The sequence below is a fragment of the Chiloscyllium punctatum genome, chromosome 26, assembly GCF_047496795.1.
Source record: "Chiloscyllium punctatum isolate Juve2018m chromosome 26, sChiPun1.3, whole genome shotgun sequence".
Lineage (NCBI taxonomy): Eukaryota > Metazoa > Chordata > Chondrichthyes > Orectolobiformes > Hemiscylliidae > Chiloscyllium > Chiloscyllium punctatum.
Genome location: NC_092764.1, coordinates 59,815,568 through 59,832,287, shown reverse-complemented (window position 1 = coordinate 59,832,287; position 16,720 = coordinate 59,815,568). Strand labels below are relative to the sequence as shown.

General features: G+C 41.7%; 1 protein-coding gene across 2 annotated transcripts in view; it reads left to right on the top strand.

Annotated features, from left to right (window-relative positions):
* lcat (lecithin-cholesterol acyltransferase) overlaps positions 1-12,865 on the top strand; it is a 40,091-nt gene extending 27,226 nt beyond the window's left edge. For both annotated transcript variants that reach the window (XM_072547520.1, XM_072547521.1), the window contains exon 6: positions 11,783-12,865. In XM_072547520.1, the coding sequence (XP_072403621.1) occupies positions 11,783-12,309 (527 nt within the window). In that variant the 3' untranslated portion in view covers positions 12,310-12,865. The remainder of the gene's footprint in view (positions 1-11,782) is intronic.
* The last annotated feature ends 3,855 nt before the right edge of the window (positions 12,866-16,720 follow it).

The window sequence follows — 16,720 nt, the reverse complement described above, 5'->3', positions numbered from 1 at the left end:
CCTATAGTTACTAGGATTATCCCTACTCCCCTTCTTGAACAAGGGAACCACGTTTGCTAGCCTCCAGTCCTCTGGCACTACTCCTGTCGACAAAGAGGACACAAAAATCAAGGCCAATGGCTCTGCAATCTCCTCCCTTGCTTCCCAGAGAATCCTGGGATAAATGCCATCAGGCCCAGGGGACTTATCTATTTTCACCCTTGCCAGAATTTCCAACACCTCTTCTCTACATATCTCAAAGCCATCCATTCTACTTATTCGTGCCTCAGTATTCATATCGACAACAATGTCCTGTTCCTGAGTGAATACTGACGAAAAGTATTCATTCAGCGCCTCCCCAATCTCTTCAGCCTCCACACGCAACTTCCCATTACTATCCTTGATTGGACCTATTCCTTCCCTAGTCATTCTTTTATTCCTAACATACCTATAGAAAGCCTTAGGGTTTTCCCTAATCCTACCAACTAAGCACCTTTCATGTCCCCTCCTTGCTGCTCTTAGCTCTCTCTTCAGGTCCTTCCGGGCTACTTCCGAGTACATATTGATACTCATGGTATCAAACATTATTGACAATGTCCCAGTCCCCAACATCATCTTTCCTAGATATGTCATCTTTCTCTGGAATAACAGACTCAACATAGATGGAGGCAGAGTGGGAGTTGCCCTGGGAATCCTCAACATTTACTCCGTATCCCAAGAAGTCTCATGGCTCCAGGTTAAGCAAGGGCAAGGAAACTGCTTGCTAAGTAACATGTACCATCCTCCCTTGGCTGATGAATCAGTACTCCTCTGTGTTGAACAAAACTTAGAGGAAGCACTGAGGGTGACAAAGGTACAAAGTGAACTCTGGAGGTTTTCAATGTTCACCACAAGTGCCTCAGCAGCAGCACTACTGATCAAGCTGGTCATATCCTGAAGGACACCGCTGCTAGACTGGGTCTCTGGCAAGTGGTGAGGGGAAAAACATAACTTGATCTCATCCCTGTCAATTTGCTGACTGCAGATGCATCTCTCTTTGAGAGTATCTCTTAAAGTGACCACACTGTTCTTTTGAAGTCCCACTTTCACATTAAGAATAGCCTCCATTATGTTGTGTGGCACTGTCCTTGTGCTAAATGGGACAGACCTCAAACAGATCTGGCAACTCAACTGGGCATCTGAGGTGCTGTGGTCCATCAACAGCAGCAGAATTATACTCCACAATCTGCAACCTCATGGTCTGATCCATCACCCACTCAACTATTGCCGTTGAGGCTGGGGATCAACCTGCTTCAATGGAGAGTGCAGGAGGGCATGGCAGGAGCAGCACCTGGTATACCTAAAAATGAGGCATCAACATTTAAAAGGCATCTGGATGGGTCTATGAATGGGAAGGGTTTAAAGGGATATGGGCCAAGTGCTGGTAAATGGGACTAGAATAGGTTGGGATTCCTGCTTGGCATGGATGAGTTGGACCAAAGGATCTGTTTCCATGCTGTACATCTCTAAGGCTCTATGACTCTGACTGGAGTTCCAGATAGCAGACAGTAAGCAAAATGCTGGAACAAGGCTAAAGTTTGCACTGGTAACCTGACACACACCACAAGAGACCTGCTGCATTTTGCAAGCCGGCAAGGCTGCTGAACTGCTGAAAGATCATAAAACATTACAAAGATATTTTATGGATGTAGGTTTGCTTGCTGAGCTGGAAGGTTTGTTTTCAGACCTTTCGTCACCATACTAGGTAACACCTTCAGTGAGCCTTTGAATGAAGCACTGGTGGTATAGCCTGCTTTCTATTTATATGTTTGAGTTTCCTATGGTTGGTGATGTCATTTCCTGTGGTGATGTCATTTCCTGTTCTTTTTCTCAGGGGATGGTAAATGGGATCCAAGTCAATGTGTTTGCTGATAGAGTTCCAGTTGGATTGCCATGCTTCTAGGAATTCTTGTGCATGTCTCTGTTTGACTTGTCCTCAGATGAATGTGTTGTCCAGTCGAAGTGGTGTCCTTCCTCATCCGTACGTATGGATACGAGTGAGAGTGGGTCATGTTGTTTTGTGGCTAGTTGATGTTCATGTATCCTGGTGGCTAGTTTGCTGCCTGTTTGTCCAATGTTGTGTTTGTTACAGTTCTTGCAAGGTTTTTGTAAATGGCATTAGTTTTGCTTGTTGTCTCTATAGGGTTTTTCAAGTTCATTAGCTACTGTTTTAGTGTGTTGGTGGGTTTGCGACCTACCATGATGCCAAGAGGTCTGAGTAGCCTGGCAGTCATTTCCAAGATGTCTTTGATGTAAGGAAGAGTGGCTAGGGTTTCTTGACATTTTTTGTTTCCTTGTTTCGGGTTTGTTGCTCAGAAATCAGCGGACTATGTTCATTGGGTACCATTCTTTTTGAATACACTGTATAGGTGATTTTCCTCTGCTCTGCATAGTTTCCCTGTGCTGCAGTGAGTGGTGGCTCATTGAAATAATGTTCTAATGCGGATGTTGGGATGATTGCTTCTGTAGTTCAAGATTTGGTCCGTATGTGTTGTTTTCCTGTAGATGCTGGTTTGAAGTTCCCTGTTGGCTGTTCGCTCTACTGCGACATCTGGGAATGGCAGTTGTTGTTGTTTTCCTCCGCTTTAGTGAATTTTATGCCTTAAGGGCATTATTGATGGTCTTGAAGGTTTCCTCTAACTTGTTTTGTTTAGTAATGACAAAGGTGTCATCCATGTAGTGGACCCAAAGTTTGGGTTGGATGGTTGGCAGAGCTGTTTGTTCAAGTCTCTGTATTACTGCCTCTGCTAAAAACCCTGATATCGGAGATCCCATGGGTGTTCTGTTGGTTTGTCTGTAAGTTTTGTTGTTGAAGGTGAAGTGGGTGGTAAGGCATAGGTTCTCTAGCTTGACAATACTATCCTTATTGATGAAGATGGTGGTGTTTGGTGTATGTGTCTTTGGTTCTTCTAATAATGTAGTCAATGTTTCCTTGACCAGGTTGATGTTGATGGATATGAACAGGGCTGTTACGTCAAAGGAGATAATTATTTCATCCTCTTCTATCTTGGTGTCTTTGATGGACTTCAGGAATTCTTGGATGGAGTGGAAGCAGTAGTGTGAGTCTTCTACTAAGTGTTTCAGTCTTTGGGAAAAAAAACAGTAAATTACATCACCATAGGAAATGATGCCACCACAGGAAATGACATCACCAAACATAGGAAACTCAAACATATAAATAGAAAGCGGGCTATACCACCAGTGCTCCATTTGGAGGCTCACTGAAGATGTTACCTAGTGTGGTGACGAAAGGTCTGAAAATGAACCTTCCAGCTCAGTGAGCAAACTACTTGCAGAACCTCAATCTAAGCTACAATTCTTCTCAAAACTCACCAAAGATGTTTTATGTTGTTTGGGATGTCTTCCTGGTGAATGTCATCTTGAAGAAGGTGAGAGTTGTCTGCCACTTATATATCAGCCTGTTCCCTGGCCAACATCTCTGTCTCAGCCTTGATGAAATCTTTGACTTTTGTGAAGACTCCGAGAATAGTGTGGCCTGGTTTCCAGCATGCTACCCCATTGTGGGAAAACAAAACATGTCTGCTTTTCTACCCCCTTCAGTTCCTCATTTTGTAAAATAGCATGGGCCACACAGAAACCAGATGGTGCATTTGGAACGGGGAAAGAGAAGCTAGAAAACCATGGGGAAAAGTGCAATCACAATTAACATTTAACTATTATTAAGTGGACTGATGTAGATAAACTTAAGTAGATTCTTTGCTTCAAGAAAAACATATGCTTATATGTTAATGAAATATAGCTAAAGGATAGTTGCATTTGGAGGGGTGGTTAGTAATCGAGTCTATTGGTTACCAACTTGGCTAAAACTCTACATTGCATCATTTTAACTATTTTCAAGTGCTGCTATTTGGCAACGGCAACAGGGAGTGATACGTAGCCTCCAGACTGGTCATCTTCCGTCTGAAAAAGAAGATGATGTCAGCTCAGCTATCTGAAAGTTGCTCCCAGATCAAAAGGGAGCCTTCACCCACAAAAAGAGAGTTACACGATTAGCAAATTAGAGGGTGAGCATCCAATAACTGCATTGGCAAACACAGGAAAGAAACTCATCTTCCATAATGCAGAGCTAGGACAGCCTTCATGGTATCTGGAAAGGAGTTGGATCAAACTATGTTTCATGGCATGTGGAGTAAGTGGGGGAGAATCTGCTTGATGTTCCATTGTTCAGGTGAGGGTGGGTGGATGATATGGGAGATGATCAGAGCCTGTGTGTTAGGTGGATATGGATCTCAGAATGGTTCATAATCTGAAGACCGGGAGCTGGATCTTAGCGTGGTTTGCAGAAAGCTTAGAGTGTGTATGATATTGAGAACTTGTCCTCTCTAACCACCATCATCCTTTACCTCTGCCAAGCTTTCCCCACTCCAGAAAGAAATTTGATTGAGGTGCTTAAAATCATGAACCTCTGTCCATGTCAATTCAGTATTTGAGCTAGGTGGGTTAGGGGCATTGCTATTACTGAGGTCAGGAATTATATAGGTGCCAGGCTGTGTCTGGTTTATATGAGAAACAAGTCAGACAAGCTTCTTTAGTCAATAAAGAATAACAAGGTAATTATAAATAAAAACATAAGCAAACAAACAAGCCAAGATCATTAACAAAAAGCTTTAAACTGTACAAGGATAGATATAACTGATATTCTAACATCCCAAAACTAATATGAAGTAAATTTGGGGAACGGACAAACCAAGATTGAACACTCATGTCAAATAGCAAAGCTAATTGAGACAGATACCACAGATTTCTCAGCAATCCCCCTCCAGGTGTCAGTAAATCTCATTCAACCTTCACAGGGGATTCCAATCCCTAACCTTCAACAATCCAGCCTCGAACTCTCTCAAAGATTACTCTGTTAAGGAATGCCTCAACAAGTGCTCCTGTTCTAGAGGTTCACCTTCCTTTCCTGCGATTACACTCCTTTTGATTATGGGGAAATTGCATTCCAGCACTTAGTCACAGGCATAACACCAGCTTTTCACAAACAGTCAGTTTCACCAAGCTAGCACTGCCCCGAGTTTGTTTTCTGAGCTCCAATCTTGCTTGATTGCACCAAGAAATTATTGTTTATGGGTTTTCAACTCTAAATATTAATGATGCTTAGTCTGCCTTCAAGCCGTAACCATAACTGCCTACCAACTCCCAGGATGTTTCCCTGTATTCTGACTGCACAGAGCTAACCAACTTGACTTCTTCCTAAGTCCCCAAGTTTTACCATTATGTATGCACCTACTGACACCAAAAACTTCTTTTAGACTTCAATCTGCACAGAGTCAATGACCCTAAGTTGCCCTTCAGCAACACAGCTTAACAATTCTTTTCTTCAAGGAGCCTACATCCAACAATCTGCTGTCTTCTCAAACTAACTGTGACTCTGGGACTGTTTTTCAGTGACCCTGAACTGTTTGGGTTGACTTAGTGAAAACCTTGCAAATTCTCTATGCAGTGTTGAATGTAACTTATATATTGGGACAACTCAAATATAGCAGCCCCTTTGGAACTGTCTGTTCCCCGAGGGTTACAAAGTTCACTAAGGGCTGGCTGCTATAGCACAAATTACTGATAACAAAATGTGTGAGTCCATCAAGATCAAGAGGACATGTGAATCAGTTATGAAAACATCGAGCTAGATTTGATTTTTTTTTGCAGTTGCCTATTGACCTTAGGAACAAATTACCTGCTCATGCAGTGAGTGCGGATCAAACATTCACAGGGGGAGTGTTCCTAGCTCTGGTGTTATCATACGAGGTAGATTGAAAAATAAGACATTTGGCATTGAGATTCTATGGAAAATAAATTTAGAGCAGATAAGTGGAATGGATTAAACAGGAGATGTATAATTAAGAGGCACCCTCTTTAGGAATATGGGAATTTGTTTCTTCCTTTGTTGTTCATTCACTGTAGATTAGTATCGAATGAAGCTGACTGAATACTGTGCTTTTAAATTGATTATTTAATCTAAGTTTAATATATACACATTTACTCTTCTATGGTCAGGCTAAACATGAATACTGTTTTCAGCTAACATTATGTTACATTGGAAACACATAGTCCAGAGTACTCCAAAAAGAACTATGAGGCTGAAGAGGCACCAGGAAAGTACAGACCACCCAGTACTGAAAGAAAACAAATTGGAAGAGGCATTGTAGTGGAGATGAATCTGTGGTTTCAAAGCCTGTGTTTTGTTTTAACACAGCACCCTCATGAAAAGTAATGGAACAGCAAAAGAACAATATAACTGTGGACGGTTGAAACAGGAAACCAAAAGCAGTAATTCCTGGAGAAATTCAGCAGGTCTGCCAGCATCCATGGGGGGGAAAACAGAGTTAAGAATGAACAGTTAAACAGAATTCGTGTTTCAACTCCAGCGATCCTCCTTCAGAATCTCTGAAGCCAGGTTCTGAAAAAGGGTCACAATACTCGAAACATTAACTCTGCCTTCTTTCCATCGATGCTGCCAGCCAACAGAGAAAGAAAACTGGTCAGGAATCGCAGGAGGTCTTGGAAGTGGCAAGCACTTCCACCGCAAGGAAGTCTCTGAGGTGTGCTTTGGCTCTCAGAGAAAAATTCTCCATGAAACTCCAAAATGTCCTTGCTCAGTCAATCTTTAGTATAAATTAGACCATAATTTTTGACCTGTACCAAGACTGTAACAATATGGATATAGTGTCCAGGGGAAGTAGGAAAGATAAATCCAGATAAATCAGTATTACATATTGAACCATGACAATTAATTAAAAGAGAATTACAACCGGTCTAGTCAGAAAAAAAGAACTTGCTTTGATAAAATGCTTTTCATACTATCAGTATATTGCAAGGTTCATAAAGTCATAGAGATATACAGCATGGAAACAGACCCTTCGGTCCAACTCATCCATGCCAACTAGATATCCTATATAAATCTAATCTCATTTGCCATTATTTAGATTAGATTAGATTACTTACAGTGTGGAAACAGGCCCTTTGGCCCAACAAGTCCACACCGACCCGCCGAAACACAACCCACCCAGACCCATTCCCCTACACTTACCCCTGCCCCTAACACTACGGGCAATTTAGCATGGCCAATTCACCTAACCTGCACATTTTTGGACTGTGGGAGGAAATTGGAGCACCCGTAGGAAACCCATGCAGACACGGGGAGAATGTGCAAACTCCACACAGTCAGTCGCCTGAGGCGGGAATTGAACCCGGGTCTCTGGCACTGTGAGGCAGCAGTGCTAACCACTGTGCCACTGTGCCACCCACTAATGCCACCGTGCCGCCCACTATTTGGCCCCTTATTCCTCCAAACCCTTTTTATTCATATACCCATCCAGATGCCTTTTAAATATTGCAATTGTATTAGCCTCCACCGCTTTCTCTGACAGCTCATTCCATACATACACCACCATCTGCTTGAAAAGGTTGCTCCCTTATGTCCCTTTTATATTTTTCCCACTCCCTTAAACCTATGTCCTCTAATTCTTTGCTAACAATTATCTTTTGAACAATTTTTACATTAATGCTGGGTATTAGTTTCCACCTAAGTATTGCTCCCACAATCAGCAGGTCGGATAGGTATGCAGTTAGGTAACTGGGGTGGATGTTGACCGGGACTAGGGTCAAAGACAGAAAACATGGACCTAGTGCTGCTGTAATGGGCCTCCACCAAGAAAATGGGCTTATCAGTAAAAGGTTTTGTGCTGGGAAAGTCATGTCTTACCAACTTAATAGAATTCTTTGAGGAAGTGACAATGTTGTTTGATGAGGGAACAGCTGTAGATGTCATATATGTGAACGTCAGTAAGGTGTTTGATAAGGTTCCCCATAGGAATCAGGCTGATAGAGAAAGTGAAGACGCATGGGGTCCAGGGTATACACACTAAATGTTCAGAGAATTGGCTGCTGTCACAAAGCTAGTTCCTTTTTTATCTAAAAGTTGTTCTTTGGGTCAGGGATACTCTGTCCTTGATTTTTTCAGAGGGATCATAAACTAGGTCAGGCTCCAATTATTCTGGTTTGGTACCGAGATTAAAAGATTTTGAGAGATCTTTTGTTTATATGTAAACAGATGATACTTCAGGCCAAAGTGGTCATTTTTTAGACGTATAATGAAAGGGAAGTTGTCAGCTCTCTAGCTGAGCTGAGCAGTTTAGTTCAGTCCACAACTGGTTGGGAGTTCAACAGTGAGCTGTGTTGAAACTCTCTCTTCTGCCCTTTGAACTTCAACCTGGAAGAGTCTGACCCTTTTTTGTACTGTGTTTTAAAGTGGGTTTGCTTATTGGGACTGTTGTGTATATTTGGAAGAGCATACTTAAGTCTAGTTTGGATAGACTGAGTTCTGTAAGGGTTCTTTATTCTGTTCTTTGTGTTTCATTGTGTAATTTTGTGAATAAATTTTTTTTGTCTGTTTTAAACCTGGTAGTCAACCTTGCTAACATAATCCAGGTAATTTTCACTGTACACTTACCGAAACAAATTGCAAAGTTATGGGGTCTGGGCTGCCTGCTTAAGAATGTTTTGAGTGGTCTGGCCTAGTCCTTAACACTGGGCATCAGGAGACAGAGGGTAATAGTGGAAGGGAGTTACTCAAAATGGAGAACTGCGACCAGTAGGACCACTGTTTGTGTTAGGACCACTGTTGTTTGTGATATACATAAATGACCTGAAGGAAGGGATAGAGGGTCTGATTAGCAAGTTTGCAGATGGCACTAGAATTAGTGGAATACCAGATAGTGAAGGGGACTGTCAGAGAATGCAGCAGAATATAGGTAGATTGGAGTGTTGGGCAGAGAAATAGCAGATGGAGTTCAATCCGGGCAAATGAGAGGTGGTGCATTTTGGAAGATCCAATTCAAAAGCTGACTATATGGTGAATGGAAAAGCCCTGGGGAAAATTGATGTAGAGTAGAGTAGCTTTTAATTGTCATTTCTACCAGATACAACTGATACAGTAAAAATGAGACAGCATTCCTCTGCGACCAAAGGTGCTACATGGATAACACAAACTACATGATGGTAGACAGGGCAGCATAAAGTGCATAAGAAGCGCAAAACACACAAATTACAGTGTAATCATAGAAATTAATTAATAAACATTTTTCTAGCAGCAATTTGAAGTTGTGCAAAGAATTTCAGATGGGAAAGTGTCCGATCATACCATGTTAAAGAGCCTGATGGCTTGGGGGAGGAAATTGTTGCACAGTCTGGCTGTGAGAGACCGTATGCTCTGGTATCTTCTGCCAGATGGCCAGAGGGAGAAGAGTTTGAGTGAGGGGTGTGTGGGGTCTTCCACAATGCTTTTAGCCTTTTGGGTGCAGCATGTGGTGTGTATGTGTGCAATGGAGGGAAGAGAGACCCCGATGATCCTCTCAGCTGTCCTCACTATCCATTGTAGTGGTTTGAGAAGGTGCAATTCCTGAACCAAGCAGTGATGTGGCAGCTCAGGGTACTCTCAATGAACCCTCTGTAGAATGTGGTGAGGATGGGGTGTTGGGAGGTGGGCTTTCCTCAGCCTGCATAGAAAGTAGAGATCCTGGTGGGCTTTCTTGGCAATGGAGCTGGTGTTGAGCATCCAGGTGAGATTCTTCGTCAGGTGGACGCCAAGAAATATGGTGCTCTTCACGATCTCCACGGGGGAGCCATCACAGTCCAGCAGAGAGTGGTCGTTCCATGCCCTCATGAAGTCAACAACCCATCTCTTTTATCTTGTCCACATTCAGAGACAGCTTGTTGAATCTGCACCAGTCCGTTAGCCACTGCACTTCCTCTCTATATGCTGACTCATTGTTCCTGCTGATGTGACCCACTACAGTCGTAACCTCAGCAAACCTGATGATGTGATTCAACCTGTGTATCACTGCACAGTTGTGTGTCAGCAGGATGAACAGCAATGGACTGCTGTACAGAGAGATCTGGATGTTCAGGTCCATTGTACCCTGAAGGTGGCAACACAGGTTGATACAGTGGTCAAGAAAGCTTTCCTTCATCGGATGAGGTATTGAATACAGGAGTTGGTAGGTCATACTACAGTTGTATAGGACTTTGGTTCAGCCAAATTTGGAATATTACATACAGTTCTGGTCACCACATTACCAAAAGGAAGTGGATGCTTTGGAGAGGATGCAGAGGATGTTCACCAGGATGTGGCCTGGTATGGAGGACACTAGCTATGAAGAGAGGTTGAGTAGATTGGGATTATTTTCATTAGAAAGACGGAGGTTGAGGAGGGACCTGATTGAAGTCTACAAAATCATAAGAGGTATAGATAGGGTGAATAGAAAGAAACTTTTTCCCAGAATGGGGGACTCAATCACTAGGGATCATGTGTTCAAAGTGAGAGGGGAGAAGTTTAAGGGAGATATACATGGAAAGTTCTTGAAACAGAGGCTGATGGCTGCCTGGAATGCATTGCCAGCAGAGATGGTAGAAGTGGGCACAGTATCATCATTTAAGGTGTATCTAGACAGATACATGAATGGGCAGGAAGCAAAGGGATACAGATCCTTAGAAAATAGGCGACAGATTTAGATAGAGGATCTGGATCGGTGCAGCCTTGGAGGGCTGAAGAGCTTGTTCCTATGCTGTAATGTTCTTTGTTCTTTGTTCCACCAACTCAAGGACAGTGGCCCCTTCCACAACCCAAGCACAGCAAGTCCCTTAGAGCCCAAGTCATTGATTTTGGGTCTAATTTTGGGACCTCTTTGTCTTGACAGTGATATTGGGATCCCTTTTCAACTATGTGTTCAGATCTTATACATTCCCTTGAACATTAATGATTGGTTCATAGCTTATCACCTCATTTTGCTGATAATTGCACTCTCTGTACAATCATTCAAAGGTTTTCAAATTCATTTATGGGACATGAGCATCACTGATTGATCCAGTATTTATTGCTTTGAGAAAATGGTAATCAGCCACTTTCTAGAACCACTGTAATTGACCTTGTGCTGTGGAAAGTGAGTTCTAAGATTTTGACACAGTGGCTGTAAAGGAACAATGATATATGAAGGGAACTTGCAGGTGCTGATGTGCCCAAATGACTACCGCCCTTGTTCTTTTAGGTAATAGATATCGGAAATTTGGAAGGTGGTATCAAAGGAGACCTGGCGAATTGCAACAATACATCATATACATAGTTCATCGAGCTGCTAGGTGCACCTGTGATGGAAGGACTGAGTGCTTAACTATTGGATGGGTGCCAATTATGTTGGCTGCTTTGTCCTTGGTGCTGCCATGATTCTTGGGTATTGTTGAGCTGTACTCTAGGAGGCCAGTGGAGAGTGCTCCATCACACTCCTGGCATGTACTGTTTAGGTAGTGGACAAGCTTTGGTGAGCCAGGAAGTAGTTTTCTTGCAGCATAACTTCTTTAGCCACATTATTTAAATTTCTGATTCTGTTATTTCTGTCAAAAGTAACCCAAAAATTGCTGATGGCTTGGTATTTAACAATGGTAAATGTCATTCAATATTAAGGGGAGATGGTTACATTCTCTCTCACTGGAGGTGATCATTGTCTGGCACTTGGATGACATGAATGATTAGATCAAGCCACTGCCATCATCAACTATTAAACTTCCTAAAGAAGTCCAACTTCATAAATACAAAAAACCTACAGGGGAAGGAAGGAAATCAGACAATACTTCCATGTGAAAAATACTCTTTTCTATCCCTAGACCCTCCCACAGCCCCACTGTATAGTATCTATTGTCAAAGAAGAGGAAGGAGATTTCATATTTGTGTGTTTCTTTCTCAACCATCCAGGGGACAACTATGGCCTCGCTCTTGACCTCATGAAGATACGGCAGCAGCAACGGACAACAACAACGAACCCTTGGCTACTTCCTACCTCACAAGCCTGGCCAGCAGATCATGTCTTCATCTCCACCCCAAGCTACAATTACACATACAAAGACTACAGGAAATTCTTCACTGACATAGGATATGAAGATGGCTGGTTCAAATGGCAACACAGCAAAAGGTTTCTGACTGACCTGCCTCCTCCAGGGGTGGAATTGTATTGTATGTATGGAACAGAAGTTCTAACACCAATGACTTATGTGTACGATGAAAACTTTCCATCCAACCAGCCAGTACAGATTATCTACGGAGGTGGTGACAACACAGTGAATAAGAGAAGCTTGTCTCTGTGTGAACAATGGAAAGACCAGCAAAAGCAGAAAATTCATGTTATAGAACTTCGTAACAAACATCATTTTGACACAATTTATGACATTGACGCTTTACAAATGATTCAAGATATATTGTTAGGAAATTATTCTGAACACTAAGTCTATTCTGAACACTAAGTCAATTCTGTCAACTAGATGTGGTTTTCTTAGTGATTGGGTACATCTGATTCAGGTACACATAAACTTCAGATTTCCAAATCAGAGCTTTAAACTCGACTGGGCTTCTCTGAGGGGTTCAACAACATCTTTAAATTGTAATAACTGTTTCTGCTGGGAGTAATAACTACCATATTTCATTGCTTATATCCAGGAATTCTGAACTTACAAGCTACAAATTATGATCAGACCCAGTTAAGTTTACACTTCTATATAAGCAATCTAAGCCCAGAAATCAATATCTTCAGAATGCCAAACAAATTCACATCTATGTTTTCCCTTATAAAGAGATATTAACCATTTCAAATCATATCTCAAATTATCAGGTAATTCCAGATGAAGGCCACATAGCTAGTTGGATGTTGTTTGCTGATATCTTAAATAGTAATTTGTAAAATGTTCTCAAAGTTACAGCATCAATCAATTACTTAATTCAGATAAAAACCATTTTGCTTTAGTGTACTTTTTTTTAAATAAAAAGGATTTTCATCCTGAGGAATATGAATGAGCTCTCAGACAACCTTTGGCCTGGCCAATTATGATTCTACATCTCTCGCATTTGACTGATCCTTAATCTGGAACAGCTTTATCAATTCTCAGAGAAGCCACTAGAGGGCACATGGAGTAAACAGACATCAGGCGTGTGGGGAAAAGAAACTTTAAATGTACAACAGCAAGAAAACATTTTATTGTTACTTTTCAATGTAAAACTCCATATGTAAGAATTGAAAGCTGCTGAAGTTAACCGGAGCTCTAGCAGCTCCTTTCCCTTTCTAAATGTTGAAATATGAGCACCCCACGGTGATTTACAAATCGTGGAATTCTTTATAATGGACAATGTTGGAACTGAAAACTTAGAGTTTGTGTAATTGCTAAATTTTCCACAAAGTGAAACATAATGGATCAAACACATGCTCATGATACATAGTTTGTGAGAGTATCAGTTCTCAGAAAAATTAGTAGGCAAACATCTCATGGTTTAGACACTGCTTCAATCAGATCTTTCTCAGTATCGTTAGTTTGTCAGCTATACATGTCCTTCTGTGAAATAATATTTTCCAATCTCAATCTTATTGCCTACAGGGCATACCTGTCGCTTATTGAGTATAACTTGACATTCTCACCTGGACTGGCCACAGAATGGCTGGTGGGAAAAATGTCACATTGCTGCAATAGAAGCCACTAGAACAGAGAATTGCATCATTTCCTATCTAGCTGCATGGTTGTACAATGTGCTGACAACAGTAAAGTCTTACTCTGCATTACTTCAAAAGTTACATCTATAAAGTTGGGAGTTTTACAAACAACAGTTCTGATAAGTCACTGGACTCAAAATGCCAGACCTGCTGAGTTTCGCCAGCAATTTCTTCTCTTGTTTTATGTTCAATTAAACAGTGGTTTCAGTTTTTTTTGCTGAAACTGACTTGAAATTGCCAAATGACTGGAAACAGATACTTGCTTATGAAATTGAATTGGAGCTTTCCTGGATTTCACAAATGTTTGTTGTTGATTGATGTGGATTTTTTTATAGTATTGATCACGTGGTTTTAGAAAAGGAGATAGAAGGGCCAAGTTAGTTGCTGCTTGTGAATTCCTGGACAAAGAAAGAGTAATTTTAACACTGGTTATATGGGGGTAACTTGGAGGTAGGTCGGGAGGGGGTAAGTCCCTCCTTGGAATACTTTTCATTTTAATAGTTCCCCAAGTCTCCTTTGACAGCACTTTCCAAATTCATGACCATTGCCATCTAGATGGCCAAAGATAGCAGATACATACGAACATCACCACATGCAAGTTCCCCTCCAAGCCACTCATCATCCTGACTTGGAAACATAACACTGTTCTTTCACCGTCATTGGGTCCAAATCCTGGAAATCCACATCTACAAACACACACACACATGGCTGACAGTGTAACAGGTTGACCAACACCAAATGGCCAGCATTGTTTCAAGAAGGCAGCTCACCATCACCATCTCAAATGCTATTAGGGATAAGTAATAAATGCTGGCCAAGGCAACTATACCCATGTCCTATGAAAGATTTTTTTAAAAGACCTTCTTTGGCCTTGTTAAAACTATATTGCAGATATATTCTTCATCAACTTAATGGAAACAACTAAACAAAAAGATATTAACTTTGATTTTTGTGGTAATTATCAATAAACTCTTCACCTTTATGTTTATGACACTTATATTCCATTTTAATGTGGCTGAGCTGTAAATTCTAAGTAATGGTTTTGTTTAAGTCTTCATTGCTTCTCAGATGGTGCGCGACTGCAGGCATCATAGAGGGTGAAGGAGCTCCTGCAAGGCTGGTCCCCATCTGCAATGCTATTGAAATATTCCTCGGAGTGGTGTGACAGCCCAAGGACAATGCTCTGAATTTCCTCTCTCCCACTATGAGGGTTGTCTCTCCAGCAACCTTCTCAGCTTCTTTATTGTCACTTACAGGAGGAATCAGCTCACAGGTCAGTGGAAGCTTATTTAAGTGGCAATTATACACAGTAAGGAGCAACATTTACTTTATCATAGAGTGCATCAAGAGTACTACCTGATCCAATCTCTGCTGCTATCCACACAAATAAACATATTTCAGGTAGGAATGACTGATCACAGACAGAGACCTTGTGCTGATCTGGTGTTAGAGGTAGAATATAATTGCACTTTGGAAGACAGAAAGGAAATGAATAAGGATGTTGCCAGAAATTGAGAATTTTATATATGAAGAAAGATTGGATGGGCTGGGGATGTTTTCTTTGGAATAGAGGAGGCTGAGGAGAAATATAATTGTGGAAAATGTTGAGAGATCAGAAAGGATCTATTTAATTAGCACAGATCAAGAAGCAAGAGACAGGTATTTAAAGTGATTGGTGACAGGGTTAGCAGTGAGAGTTAAAGGATAACTTTGCACCCAGGGGCTGGTGGGGATTTGGGACTCACTGTGTGAAAGAGTGATACAGGCAGAACCTTCCAAGCACTTAGTTATGCACTTCAGGTTTCATAACCAAGAGGACTATGGAGCAAGAGCCAGTAGTTGGGATAGGCTAGACAGCTCATTTTGAGCTAGCATGGACATGACAGGCTGAATGGCCACTTGTTGTGAATCAAACATAAAGTGGACCAATATACAGTGGATACCCTTCAGAACTGAAACTATTCCACTGCATCTGTGTAAGGCAGCTTGCCAATGCTGTCTCAATGAACAGTTAAGGATGGACAATAAATGTTGAGTAAGTGCCTTGCTAGAAACCCTGTACCCCAAGAATGACTTTTATTGTAAATTATAAGTCTATGGGACTGATATATTTCATGGGGAACCTCACTGGCTGAAGTTGATCTCTTTTTGGGAGCAGCACTTCTTCAACGGTCAATGAATTAGTTCAAGCGCTCCCCCAGTGACTGAAATGGTCATGACCCTGACATGGGAACCTCACCCTGATGTCAGTGATATTACATGTTTGCTTGTTGCTATAGTTAGGGACAGTTTCCTTATTAATTTGTCAGGTAAAAACAATGACTGCAGATGCTGGAAACCAGATCCTGGATTAGAGTGATGCTGGAAAAGCACAGCAGTTTAGGCAGCATTCAAGGAGCAGCAAAATTGACGTTTCGGGCAAAAGCCCTTCATCAGGAATTTGTCACTGAGTGCATAAGCATTACTATCAAAAGATATCCCCCCTCTGGCATCTTAGTTTTTTTTTACGAATCAACTTACTCAGACATGTTATGACACACCTCTGAAAGCAAGTGGGACTTGAACTCAGATCATCTGATTCAGAATTTGGGACATTATCACTGTACCACAGCAACCCCTTCAGTCGAGCTCATATGCATAGATTCAGATGTTAGATCTACCAGGAACAATATTGGAAATGTAGCTGTTTTCTGCAGAAATTTCCATCTATTGAAGATAAGATTTGTTCTGTATGGAAGAGTGAAATACTCTTACCTGTGCATAGCACCTGTCATAACTTCAGGACATCTCATAGCACATTACAGCAAATTCGCACAGTGGCTCAATGGTTAGCACTGCTGCCTCACAGTGGCAAGGACCCTGGTTTGATTCCACCCTTGGACAACAGTCTGCGTGGAGTTTGTACATTTTCCCCGTGTCTGCATGGATTTCCTCTGGGTGTTCCAGTTTCCACAGTCCAAAGATGTGCAGGTTAGGTGGATTGGCCATGCAGGTTTACAAGGAGAGGGTGGGTCTGTGTGGAAATGGAGGATAGTGTGGACTCAATGCGCTGAATGGTCTGCTGTCGGGATTCAATGAATTAAGTACATTTGAGGTGGCTGTCACTGTTGTAATAAACGGAACACAGCAGCCAATTTATGTTGACCAAATTCCCACAA